The sequence below is a fragment of the Phycodurus eques genome, chromosome 11 (assembly GCF_024500275.1).
Source record: "Phycodurus eques isolate BA_2022a chromosome 11, UOR_Pequ_1.1, whole genome shotgun sequence".
In the NCBI taxonomy this organism is placed as follows: Eukaryota; Metazoa; Chordata; class Actinopteri; order Syngnathiformes; family Syngnathidae; genus Phycodurus; species Phycodurus eques.
This window is the reverse complement of record NC_084535.1, coordinates 21048782-21062702: the sequence shown is the minus strand read 5'-3', so window position 1 is coordinate 21062702 and position 13921 is coordinate 21048782. Positions and strand designations below refer to the sequence as shown.

Here is a 13921-nt window from a genome sequence, read left to right as displayed (position 1 = left end):
TTATAAATCAAGATATTTGATAGATATGTGGGGCACCATGTCATATTTTTACAAGTTTAACTTGAGGCGGAATGACTACAAACCTTTTTCAATCAGTCAGTCGGAAGGTGGCTACATTTTAGGAACTTTGAGTTCTAGACTTTCTACAGGTTTTGTTCCAAACCCAAACATACATAATCAATGCAAGTGGTGAATTTGATAGCAAATTTAATAATAAAAAGGGGTTTCTACAGGATAAAACACAAACACAAAACAAGCAAGGTACAGACAAACATTGGCAAAGGAAGGGCTTTGTGACGTGAGATGAGCAGAATGGGCGTGTAGTGAATGCGTATGGCTGAGGACTCCTGGTCTCATTAATATAAACCCAAATATGCACTAATCCGTACTTTTAGTAGACCGCAATGTTGGACTTGCGTGTCTGGAACACGTTTGAGGCAGGCGAGTCAGGCTCCCGAGTGTTCGGCCGGTCTGGTCCGCACCGGGAACAGGTGGATTCGACGGATGGGAGGAAGGAAAAAGGAGGAGAAGCAGGAGGCCAACAAGTTCTCAGGCAGGACCTCTCTCGGGTGTCTCTGTTTGCCAGACGGCGGTAGTGCGAGGCTGGGGTGCCGGGTGGCATCTTTTGCGTGGCATGTCCGCTACAACTGTCAGGCATTTTTTCTTTGTAGAGACAGAAGATTACCAACTTACACTTGGCACTTCTCACGCCTCTACTGTCTGTTGTAATTTTCCACTGTTATTTGAACACGGGTCCGGACATCTGTGGAGGATTTTTTGCAAATTGACCGAGAGCTACTTTTATATTCTTGAACTGATGATGTGTTTGGTTAAGCACCCGGGTTGGGACAGGAGCGTTCAGGCATACTCTTTCAAACCACCCTATCAGAGTGATTGGAACCCAGTTCATTTTAATCAAACCTGTGAAGTGTGAGCACACCCTCAGAGCAGAGCTGCTACTCCACATCAAGAGCAGCCAGTTGAAGTGACTTAAGCAACTGAAGTTCTGGGCTTGTCCAACCGGGAAAATGGCCTCACGGCTGACCTGGGGAAGCTTCAGTGCCCCCACAGTGGAGGAAGAGGCTGGGGATAGGGAAATAACAAAGTTGAAGGGAAAAAAAAAAAAAAAAAAAAAAAAAAGATTGTTTAATTTGATAGAGACTTGTAAGAAGACATTCTATAAAACACCAAGATGCCAAACTTTATTTTTAAAGTATGCATATAATACAGAGTACATCATTTAGCTTTGTTAATTGTGCTGCTAAGCATAATGGTAAAGAATCCTACCTGTTGAGCAGACAAAACAAATCGCTGTTACTAAGTTGGACAAGTAATGATGGTGATAATGATGCAAACAGGGTCCCGAGACAAAGTGTAACATTGAACTGAATGGATCCCTGTCGTCTACTTAACAGAAAGTGTAATGCTACACATTATTCATTTGAATACAGATTTTGAGCGTGTCTAAGTCAACTTTTAACTGTTAATGTCATTTGCTGGAGAAATTCTGAAATGTCTCTCTTTTTTTCTTCTGGGTAGAAAAATAACATGAGATAATGAAAGTGTACAACATAAGGAATGTACCGTAGACACAAATAATACACGCACACAAAACTGAGGTAATCAATTCCAGAAATTACAAATAAAAGTCAAACGCTAATAAAATGCCATTAATTTACGGGAAATTTTACATTTCTATGCTGTAATTTGCAAATAACTACTAATGATTATGGTGTGTTAGTTTGTAACAAATTCATGTTTTCGATCCCTTCCCTCCTTTACATGCCAACAAAGCTAAAGGCCCTTCTGGCACAGAATTTGCTGTGGAGCACTTCAGCTTGGCATTGACACTTGAAGCTCTCAGTGGACCCGCATAGTGCCAGAGGCTCTGGAAAAGAAATCAATTTTAGATCCAGTCTCCCATTTCCTGGGGAAACAATGACTGCACGCCAGTGGCTTTAACCTTCAATGTCATGAAATCACTGGAGAGGATCAGAAATAAGAAGCTTCAGTTTGTGGGGAGTTGGGACCAATTTTCCGGAGAAATTACTAATCATTTTTGGGTATCTTTTGTCAATAATTCTTTTAAGATATGTACATTGACCAACATCAGAAGCAAAGGGGGGTTCATTGTCATCCTCTAGTTTACAGTACATTTTTAGTATATTCACCTAACTACATTCTGCATAAACCATCGATAACCTAGTTAACTGGTAGAAACTGGCGGAAAATTGGAGGTAATTTTTCAGTGTTGAATTTCATGTTAATATAATTGATGGTAAAAAACAACAAACTGAGCAACGGCTTTCAGTCCTGAACTAAAATTGTCAGGGCTGTGGAGATATTCATCCGTGACAAATATGAGAGGAAAAAATACTGTGACAAGGAGGCTCTGGCTACAGCTCTGGTGAGTATCGAAAATCGTATTATTTGTTATTGTTGACAAATCTGTATACAGCTGCCATGAGGTGAGCCCACTCCAGTATGCAGCATGCATGTTGCAATATCTGCCCCAAATCCCAAACCTTTAAATGTCAAACAACCACATTTGTTGTTTTTTTTTGGGCGGAATAACACACACACTATATATATGCATCTTTTGATGCATGTTTGTTACAACAGTCTGTTGTGTTCATTGTCTTTATCATTATTTTTAATAATGATGAAAGTATGGCTTTTAAATTATGACTGTAGCCAAGTAAGTCTGGGTCCTATTTTAAAGTTAAATCAAATACGGTATAATTGGGTACATTATGTGACAGATTTTAGGAAACATGGGTTAACAGGACCAGTACAGGATTCCCTAAAAATGCGTACACACTTTTAATAATTACAGTATAGAGGCTGCAACTATTGCATGTGAACTCATTTAACCTCTGCACTGATAGTCAGTAGAAGTAATTATGAATATGCTGTAAACGAGAGTTGTGAGAATGTGCATGTTGAAAAGGGGGGGGGGGGAAAACCCCAAAAAACCCCAAAATATTCTGTTACATTCATTACCTGTACATGTATCCATACACCGGATAGAAGTGGTTGGCAAACACAGGAGCAGATTGGCAACCAAGCCTTTTCCGGTGTGGTTAAGAATTGAAGTCGTTTAATAGTTTACATTTAAAAAGCTATTGTTGTGTGTAATACTATTCAATTTAGCTATAACTACAATACAAATTGTGTATTGTAGCCCTTAATTGTACTATACTGTACCACTTGTTGTGCTCAGAGTCACAGGGAGCTGGTGCCTACATGATCTGACTTCAGGCAAAAGGCAGACTGCACCCTGGACTCGTTGCCAGTCAATCACAGGGCACATATACAGAGAGAGAACAATTCCCTCTCACATTTGCACCGTCATTAAATGGGGAAGTGAACCCACACTACCATATAATAACAAATACATTTTGAAAAAAAAACAAAAAAAAAAAACTAATTACTAAAGTACGTGACCACTGCCTACACTGCTCTTCTCATGAATATTGTTCCCATTTGCACTATTTAAGTCATGTTTTTAGGGAAAGCGATGCCATTTGAAACTTGTTGATGGACATAATAACTTTAAATAACTGAAACTTGTCAGCCATTTGAGGAAGGGGTTCCCCAAGAAGCAGATGAAAATGTAAGTGTCAAGGAGATACAGTATGTTGGTCGATAATCAAGTTATACAGTTTTACTCTAATTTGAAGGTGTTTTTTGACCTATTTATTTTTATTTATTGATTTATTGATTTCCCAAAAAGGAATTTTTTTTTCCCGACTCATGAAACTCAATTTCTCCGGAACCATCATCTGATATTCAAAATTCATGGTGTGTTGTACTCCGGTTGAAGTGGCCCTTCCAACCAGACTCAGCATTTTGACAGATTTCCATTTTTGAGAAATCTTATGTCGACAAATTCAGTGTGGAAGAAGAATCATGTACTTATTATGACCTGTATGCACACATGCATACACTGGAGCAGGGGGCAACTTTAGCGCTCATACCCCACTATCACACTACAAGGAAGCTGCACACACATACACACATTAAACCGCACGCTATCAAAGTGCTGCTAAAAAAGTTCGACCATAAATGCACAAAATGTATTCACGTTTCCTTAATTCCAAGTAGTCTTTAGTTGGCTGCCTTTTCATCCTATGTTTATTTGATCTTTCAGGATATTTCCCTCATGCTGTATTTTCTGTTTTGTTTCCTTCATTCCTCACTCCTTTTTGATTTCTCGCGTTTTGCCTCCCTCTCTGTTTTCTTTGGCTTTCTCTTAAGCACTGCCAGCAGCATGACTGTGTTCGCAGATCTGTTTCTGCCAGTGGGCTTTTATATGCAAATTAATTATTTAAAACAAGTCATTATCACTTTAAGCACTAGTGTGTAGATAGATAAAATTAGAGGCGAGGCAGGCTGTAATAACCGCCAGCCATCGCTTTGGTGTGAAAGCTAGAGATTTTGTTGTTAATTCAAACAATTTGTTGTATGCTTGCCGCTTCAGCAGCGACATGCATTTGGTTCTGAATCTATTAGTAGAATCCACGTCCAGTCTTATATTGTCCTTGAGTTTAACCCTGGATATTGTCCATGCTGTGCGGGATTGAGGAACATTTTCATTTGTTATCGCAAACTTTGTCAATACAGAAATATTGACCTTAAAACATAATTTAGTAATGTGTAGTTAGAGCATGATTAGATGGCGACCAGTTCAGGGCATACCCCGCCTCTCGCCAAAGTAAGCAGTGCAGAAGATGGTTGGAGCAACCAATCTTTTTTTTTTTGAGTAGTGGCTGGGTATTGGGGTCCTGGCCGGCAATCAAATCCACTTCATGTACACAAAAGGGAGTTTGCATGTAACACTACACTACAAGTGCAACATTATTCTTCATTAGAGTTCGGCAAATTTCCCTCTGTGTTTGGGAAAGTCATTGATGTCAAAGTCTACCACCGCAACCATAAAATAGGCTTAATGTTCAAGAGTCCTCTTAATTTTCAAGTATTAATGCAAAATAGCAGCTCTATCCAGATACATTTTATTAAGATGAGATGCTAACGAGGGTCTTATTCAAGTGGGCCAAACAATGCAGGTTTGAAGGCTCCCTCACGTTCAATGAGCGAGGCTGCTCTCAGCTGTATACTAATGTTGTGCTAAAGAGACTGGGGTCACTGGGAGTTTAGTTGGAGAATTTTGTGCTTTGTAAAATTCTTGTGCTAAATATATTATTGCATGGTATACTAAGAGTATGTGTGGCATTTGATCAAATAGACAAATCTTAAACGATCCACAACAGCTTAAATGTCATGCGTGTGTGTTGTATCTGTAATGTTAGTTAATACTATATATTTATCATATTTTTAGTCTGTGTCTCCCCATCTGATCTCATTACCCCTTTATCTCACCTGTTTATCTAAAATTTAAATGGTTGAGTGAAAGAGACAGACTTCGAGATCTTCTCCTCCGCTGTGGCGTGCATGTACACATCTAATCTAAAGCCATCGTGAATAGAATAGAACAGGGGTCACCAACCTTCGATGTGAAGGGCTAACTGTTTAATACACACTTCTGAAATAACACATTTGCTCAAATTACATATAATTGGATGGATGGGTATGTTATTAATAGTTATTGATATTCATCAATGTGAAAACACCAATGATGTTAATGATATCTCACAATAATTTTCAACAATGATTCAACAAGGCAGGAAAGTGATCCATGGTGAACATAAATAAGGCTGTGTTGTCGCATGGAGGAAAAGATGGCATGTTAAGATGCAAGAAAGGGATTTGCAGGGAATCGTTAAGACCACAAAGCCTCGCTAACACCATCATAGTAAAATGAGGCTTCAAAATCATGAAAAATAGACACGTCCCACCAGCTGTCGGACGCTGTGGCCGTTTCAGCTGAATTCGCTGAAAACAAGCCCTGCTAAACTTCAGCTGTCACTGAGATACGTTTATACAGAATGTGCTGATGTATCAAAGGCGCTCAGTACTTAGATAGTGGTGGAAGTCATTTGATGCACTGTGAGAATGAAATCCCATGACGTGACCAGGAAGGGGGAGCTATGTCAGGGTTATAAACAAAAACCCATCATGTACATGGAATATACAGTATAAATCAATTATTTTCAAGTCATACATTATCATTTGTTATTCTCTGACTAAGAATAGTTTTTATGTTGCAAAATTGCCCATGCCATGCCACCAAAGTCCTCCTGACCTTTAACTGTACAATACTGAAATTATTGTACACAAACAGCACCACTTCTAAATACAATAAATCTAAGAACTACCAGAAGAGTTTAAACAATTTTTCCAGAATTGTTTTGTTTGATTGGTGTGGCTGTCAGTGGAGTGTAGTAATTAATCTTTCCCACACTCTTATTAAGCTCTGCCATTCTCATACAAAATAGTTTATACTCTTAAACATGCATATTAACAACATTAAATTTGATAAGGGTACTCACCAGTTGAAGTTGATGCAGATTTTGAATGTACTGCACAGATTATTTTAGTCCTTCTTTCCATACCGGGTGGAAGATTCATTGTCATAATGGCTGCCGACGGGCATCTGCATCTTTACTGCTAGTCAGCTGCTACTGCTACTATATTCCTCTTATGCCAAGTGCCAGGTGCCTTGGAAGGCACAGAACCTTTGGGTGACATCGTGGGCTTGAAATAAAGTATTTTAACGTCTTCCAATAATACACTCTGAGATGTTAGTCTATTTATTATCTCATCCATCCATCCATCCATTTTCTGTACCGCTTAACCTCACTATTGAAATGTAATGACACACGGTTACTGTGAGACATAACCAACGCCATCATCAAACTCTCTTAACTCCCCTGCCCCTTGGTTGCCCCCGCATGCTCAGTGAAGCGATGCGGTCAAAGACACTCGAAAATCTCAGTGCTCAGCACAACTCAGTTTAAGTACTGTACAGATATTTTATTCGTTGTAATATGAGTTTAAATGAATTTTCATTTTGTTTAATTGTTTTAAGATCAGAAATGCTTATTTTACCGTGAGAATTAAAAAGATATATCAAGAAATCCCGTTATATGGCGAATTAGCAGCAATATGATTTAAAAATATAAATAAATAAAAAAAATAAAAATAAAACATCTGCGATTTACTGAATTCGTAATAGGTGCACAGCGATATAGCAAAGGATTACTGTATATCAGCGCATTTACCAGTTTGTTGTGGGATGGACTATGCTCAACATTCATATCCCACATATTAATTGCACATATAATATCATAGCATATACTGTATATGTTCGGATCTAACGAAGACGGGGAAAAAAAACTGCATGCTTCTTAAGCCATTAACTTTGCATCATCAAATAGAGCCATTTTCAACTCTTTATAGATTGGGCAATCATTTGTAAAGATAACAGACCCATGTGGGGGCTAACCAATAGTATTAATTTGTGGATAAAATATGAAATTGACCAAATTTTGACATAGGAGGTTTGGGCCCGACACAAGCATTATTAAAATTAAATACTTTAAACAAGGCTTGTAAAGATAAAAACACCCAGTTGGTTTCCTTGTTGACTGTGGATTGTACTCAACTTTGTTTCTAGAGCACTTTAAAAGAAAACAACAGAGCTGTACAAAATAAAGGTCAAACGTACAACATTAAACACAATTAATAATAATAATATTTTGCGAAGAAGTATACTTCTTTTAAAACAAACTCCTGCAGCATCTCCTCAGTGTCTTAGGCCAAACTGTCACATTGCTTATTATAATTCAGGTTTTGCCCTCTGTCCATCTCACGGGTCAGTGGCAGGTTAATAGCGTTCATTTGTAATGTCTGTAACTTGCGCGTGTGTGTGTACTGAGACCCTCTTTCTCAGCCATTTCATATTTGCTGCAGAGATGCTGACTATAACCTTGGCTTTCAACAAAGTGAGCAACAGCACTTCACTGTAGCAGTGAAAAACCTCATTTGCTACGTGCCTGCAATTTCTTTTTTTAAACTCTATATTATCTTTTTTCCTCCAATCCTAGTCTTGTACTTTTTAGTTTTATTTTTTTTTCATGCAGTAGTCAGCTGAAGGTGCTCCTCACTCGTCTTCCCCGGGTGACAGGAGCAAACAGAAAGGAAACAAGTTATTCCTTGTGTTAAATGGTGTTGTGGGCCTCTGGTATACAATCTGGTATAATAATAAAAGTACTGTCACGAAACAGTATTGTTGTCATCGTTATTCCAGATTATGTACTGGAATAGCAAAAAACTTTTCACTATTGATAATAAATGGCCTGCTTGTGAATAATAATGTGTAACATCAAATCCCTAAGGCCATACAATTCACAAACGGTTCACAAAACATCAGCATATTGCACGACACTTCCCCACGAGAACATAATTCAGATCTGTATCAAGTATCAAACGCCTAACTGAACTTTTTCTTTAGCCTTTTTGAAACCAAAAGAAGGACCAGACACCAGGGGGGTTTAGGAAGATGTACATTATATCATTTACTTAACTCTTGCTGCCGTGTAGCTTACATTGCATGCAGATAATTTGCAGTAGAGTTGTCACGGATGGTAATCGTATGATGTTTGACTGGACCCACAAGCAGACTGAGGCAGAGGAAGTAGATGAGAATGGTTTAGTTGATAATAGCTCAGGCTAAGTATCTCCAAGGTGTGATGATGGACCGTCGGGACAAGGAACCTGCAGGAAGTGGTGCCGTGAGCAGGTGAAAGAGTTTGACGGCGTGGCTGGAGAGGACAGTGAGGCAAGGAGCATGGAAGGAGCACTGGGGACGAAGAAGTCAATCGCGAGGAGTGGAGTAGCTTACTCGGCGGACGTTTTATTGGTGTTCCTCGGGAGAGCAGGAAAAGATGACTATATCGTCTACGTAGACAAAGACAAATCGGTTGAGCATGTCACAGAGGACGTATTAATGGTTTGGAAAACGACCAGGGCATTGGTTAATCCAAATGGAATGACAAGGTATTCAAAATGTCCGAGAGGGGTATTGAAAGCAGTTTTCCATTCATCGCCCTCTCTAATGTGGATGAGATTTGGTGAATATCTGGGTGTCGCAGAGGGGTTCTGAACAGGGGTCAATAAGGGACAGTGGGGATTTATTTTTTTACGGTGATGTCATTGATTCCATGGCAATCTATGGAGGTTGCGGAGAGTTGTGTCTTTCTGCTCAACAGAGAAGAAGCCAGTCCCCAGGGGGGGAAGACTAGGGTGACTTTAGAAGCCAGGGAGTCACAGATATAGTCCTCCTTTTTCTCAAGGCGAGAAATATTGAGGAGACGGCTGGAGGGAAGTAAGGGCGGTGAGGGAGTAGTGAAATGGCAAGATCTTTACTGAAGACGAGAGAGGTCGTGGTATTCTTCCGGCACACGGGAGAGGTCGACAGGTGTGCCAGATGGATGGCGTTTGCTGGAGTGTGGAATGGCAGAAAGTACTCCACCCGGTGATCAATGGGTGGGTCCAGTCGATAGTGGGGTTGTGCTTCATGAGCCAGGGGATTGCGAGGACAAATGGAGTCTTGGGAGGGAATGACAAAAAGCTGGATGTTTTCACGGTGATTACCTGAGATGAGTAGTGTAAATGTAACTGTTTGGTGGGTGACAGGGGAGATGATTCACTCATACAGGGCTTTAACCTTTTTTGGAGAAGGGAGGGGTTCGAGGGGAAGCTGGAGCTGACGTGCTAAATCCTCACGAATGAAGTTGTCATCTGCGCCAGAGTCAATGAGGGCTTTGGCGGGTATTGCAATCGGAGCTAAGGATACACAAGGGAAAGTTCATACGGCAGGGAGAGCAAGGAGAGGTGTGGGTTTGGCTCACCACGGCGATCTCTGGTTGTGGTGAGCCCGGTCTTTTTGTTTTACCAAGCAGGTGGCGATGAAATGACCTGGCTGTCCGCAATAAATACATAAACGTTACCTGTAACGGCGGTGACGTTCCTCCAGGTTCTAATTTAGTCTTGCCGAGTTGCATTTGTTCCTCTAAAGCAGTGGGAGATAACGCGGATGCGGCCGGGAACAATTCCTTGGACAAGGCAACACCCGCAGGCCTCGAGAGGAACTGCAAAGTCAACTCGGCTGGACGCTCATTTGATGTTTAACCATATTTCATGAACTCTGCAGAAATATTCGAAATGTATGCCTTGATGTCTGTGTCAGTGTGTCAACGTTAAGCTTTTTCAACTTTTTCAACTTTTTCTGAGCAACTTTTTCTGAGCAACAATTTTGAGGATTGTTTGTCTTGTTGTGACTCCAAACAGCATGAAATGTAATTTGAATCATAAGCAGTTGATTGGCCAAAACTAAAGTGTAAACATTCTATGTGATTGACCTGTGAGTAAAGAGAGTACCCAGTTGAGGTTATTTTATATTAATATATGATTTTAAACCCATTTTATCAAATTTGTAGACCAGATTCAAGCAGCAACTTGACTGCGGTTGTGAGTAGATGCGACAAAACTTTTGCCAGACTGTACAATATTGGTAGCTAATAATTGCGGGGAAATTACTAGCTTCAGACAAAATCTCAACTTTGTCCTCTCTCTCTCTCATCCGGAATGGACGCGCTATAGAACAATAACACGATGTTCTATTTCCCTTTTCGTGTGCCCATTTTCCTTCATTTGATCATTATTAGTGTTATTTTCTTTCTTTAGTTAGACCCCTTTGTGTGCTTCCCTCTAGATCCCTTGTATATGTCATTAAATATACCATAAAATCCCACTCTTGGTTGTATTTTGTGTGTTTTCTGATTTTAAGTAAACCTCTGTCATCTAGAACTCAAAATGTCATAGTGTAGCATACTTCGGATTACGAGACTGATAAAAAGGATTCTCGTCCACGTAAAAAGTGATGTGTTTCCCCTTTTAATAGGTAAAATTAGTTTGATTTTAACAATTAAACTTAAAATTACGGTAAACCGGAAGTAACGCAAGCGTCTCTTCCGGCTTATTCTTTTCTCCTAAATTAATTAGATTTTTTTTACTAATTACTAACCCTCTAAAATAATGTCCTCTTTACAACACACGTTGTTAGCAATGCATAAATAAGTTCAGTGTTTTCAAACACACTGTATACATTTTCTAAAGAGTGGGGGACAGTGTCTATGTATAGTTGAATTATGTACATCATTTGTGGATGATGATGTCCACTGCTTTTGTAATGATAAATTGGAGTGTATCAACTGGGTAATGCAGCTTGAGTAAAAAATTGTCTCATTGGCTCCAGATAAAGCAAAAGGCTTGGATGTAATTGATTCACTAACATATAAACTGCATCCTCTATCGTAAAGTTCTTTGAACAAACTTAAGAATACTGTACGACCACATACATTCTTTTCAGTCTGTAGAAAGTGTAAGATTATGTCCTTTATGCTGACCAACCATTATCATGCTTGTGCTAAAAAAAAAAAAAAAAGTTAGTAATTCCAGACTCACAATTGCCGTTAGTGTTCTTTTGTTTTGAAGACAACCATTTTAGCTGTGTCTCTAATCTGACAATTAATCAACTCTTGTGAAATAATATAGACAGACTGTCATTTTTCACATGGCCATGTCTAATTTATTTGCTGCACTTCTGCTTTTCTCTCTGAACTGACAGTTACAGTATACAGTAAAAGATTTTAATGTAATGCAGAAAGACAGCCGTTAGCCTGCGCTACTATTCACTATTAACCATCTAGATAGATACTTTAAAATTAAATATCTCAATATCTAGCCGGCACGGTGGATGACTGGTAAGCACATCTGCCTCACAGTTCTAGGGCCCGGGCTTCAAATCCCAGCCCCGCCTGTGTGGAGTTTGCATGTTCTTCCCGTGCCTGGGTGGGTTTTCTCAGGGCACTCCGGTTTCCTCCCACATCCCAAAAAGGGATGCGTGGCAGGTTGATTGAAGATTCTAAATTGCCCGTAGGTGTGAATGTGAGTGTGAATGGTTGTTTGTTCGTATGTGGCCTGCGATTGGCTGGCGACTGGTTCAGCGTGTACCCCGCATCTCGCCCGAAGATAGCGGGGATAAACTCCAGCAGCTCGTGACCCTAGTGAGGATAAGCGGTAAAGAAAATGGTTGGATGGATCTCAATATCTACGACTTGTCTGCGTATTCAAATCTGCATGACATCATTAATAAAGGTGTATGAAGTAAAAGTTTCTGTCAGACAAATACATCATATTGAAAGCAGCTGCCAAAAAGCCAGTGATTTGTAGCAAGCAGCTATTTGAAGCTTGTGGTGTCTTTGGAGTCCCAACAACCTTTCTGTAGGATTCTCCAGAGGTTTGCAGTCCTGCATCAAGCGGTATTTTGGCCAAAATCTCATGAGGATTAACACCTGCGGTGGGCTCACATATACCTTTAGACAGTTTTTGAATGCTGTGCTACTTTTAAATGGTCCAGATCAGGGGTGTCAAACTAATTTTTGTCATGGGCCACCTAATTGGTACGGTTTACCGCAGAGGGATGTTATGACCGTGAAACCATATAAATGTGCCATCAACTCCTCATATTATTACATAGACATAATAAATTGACGAAAAACTAGCTTTGAAATCAGAAGTCAAGGATAATCATTTGTATTATTGTATTATTATAGTATTGTTTAAGTTACTGTAGAAGAAGGGTTTGGTTAACAGAAAAATGCAATATCTCAACATTTTTGTTTATTATTATGACAATTTGGGTACATATTTTAGCAACAATCACGGAAGTTGACGAGCATGATTTGCTTTCGCGGACCACTTAAAATGATGGTGTAGGCAGATGTGAGTTACTGTAAAAAGGGGTTTGGTAACAAAAAAATGCTTGCACTATATTAATGCTACTTATTACATGACATTTTTACATATTTCAAATTTTTATACCGATTCTAGCAAGAGTCATGGACGTTGACACACATGGTTTGCTTTAGTGGACCACAAAATTATGTGGAGGTTTGGATCTGGTCCGTGTGCCTTCAGTTTGACACCTGTGAGCTAAAGCTTCCATTTGTATCTTTTGGAATGTGGGATGGTGCATTGTATTACATGAAAAATATTTTGCGGCGGAAGTCATAATGGCCCTCGAAGCAATACATGGAGTGGCAATCAACTTTTGTCATCCGCACAGATTGAAGCATTTGGAATGGTATTCTGATCTGCTCGGCTGAAGTGCATGCTTTGATCATGCCAAAAACTTAATGATGGCACAAGATGGCACCAAAGCATGTGCAGTGTTTATTTCGGCAGACTGGTAACAGTTCTCCAAATGGAGTCAAAGGGTCTTTGCATCAAGCCTTTTGTCATAAATGTTCATTCATAATACTATCAACACAGCGTCACTGCCATTATTATTAGCCTGACGTAAGTATGCTAGCTTAATGCTAACACACTATAGACGGGCTATTACTGTCCTTTTTAACCATCAAACAACTTTTACTTTAGTCTAAACATAAAAGTCCATCCACCCATTTTCTTCTGCTTAGCCGAGGTTGGGTCGTGGGGCAGCAGCTCAAGCAGGGAATCCCAGACTTCCCTCTCCTAGGCCACTTCATCCAGGTCTTCCTAGGGGATCCCGAAGCGTTCCCAGGACAGCTGAGAAACCTAGTCTCTCCAGCGTTTCCTGGGTCGTCCCCCACGAACACCTCACCAGGGAGACGTCCGGGAGGCATCCAAGCCAACTGCCCGAGCCGCTTCATCTGGCTCCTCTCAATGCGGAGGAGCAGCGGCTCAACTCTGAGCCCCTCCCGAGGAACCGAGGTTCTCACCCTATCTCTAAGGAAGAGCCCAGAAACCCTGTTTAGGAAACTCATTTTGGTTGCTTGTATCTGCGATCTTGTTCTTTCGGTCACAATCTACAGCTCGTGACCATAGAAGAGGGTAGGAACATCGACCTGTGAATCGAGAGCTTTGTCTTTCGGCTCAGCTCCTTCTTCACCACGACAGAGCAGTACGTTGT

General features: G+C 40.1%; 1 protein-coding gene across 2 annotated transcripts in view; it reads left to right on the top strand.

Moving 5' to 3' along the window:
* The window catches only part of LOC133409719 (stromal membrane-associated protein 1-like), a 76755-nt gene that overhangs the window by 18564 nt on the left and 44270 nt on the right, over window positions 1-13921 (top strand). For both annotated transcript variants that reach the window (XR_009769454.1, XM_061690124.1), the window contains exon 4: window positions 2332-2407. Coding sequence is in view for 1 of the 2 variants with exons in the window: in XM_061690124.1 (XP_061546108.1) it covers window positions 2332-2407 (76 nt within the window). In the remaining variant the exon portion in view is untranslated. The remainder of the gene's footprint in view (window positions 1-2331; window positions 2408-13921) is intronic.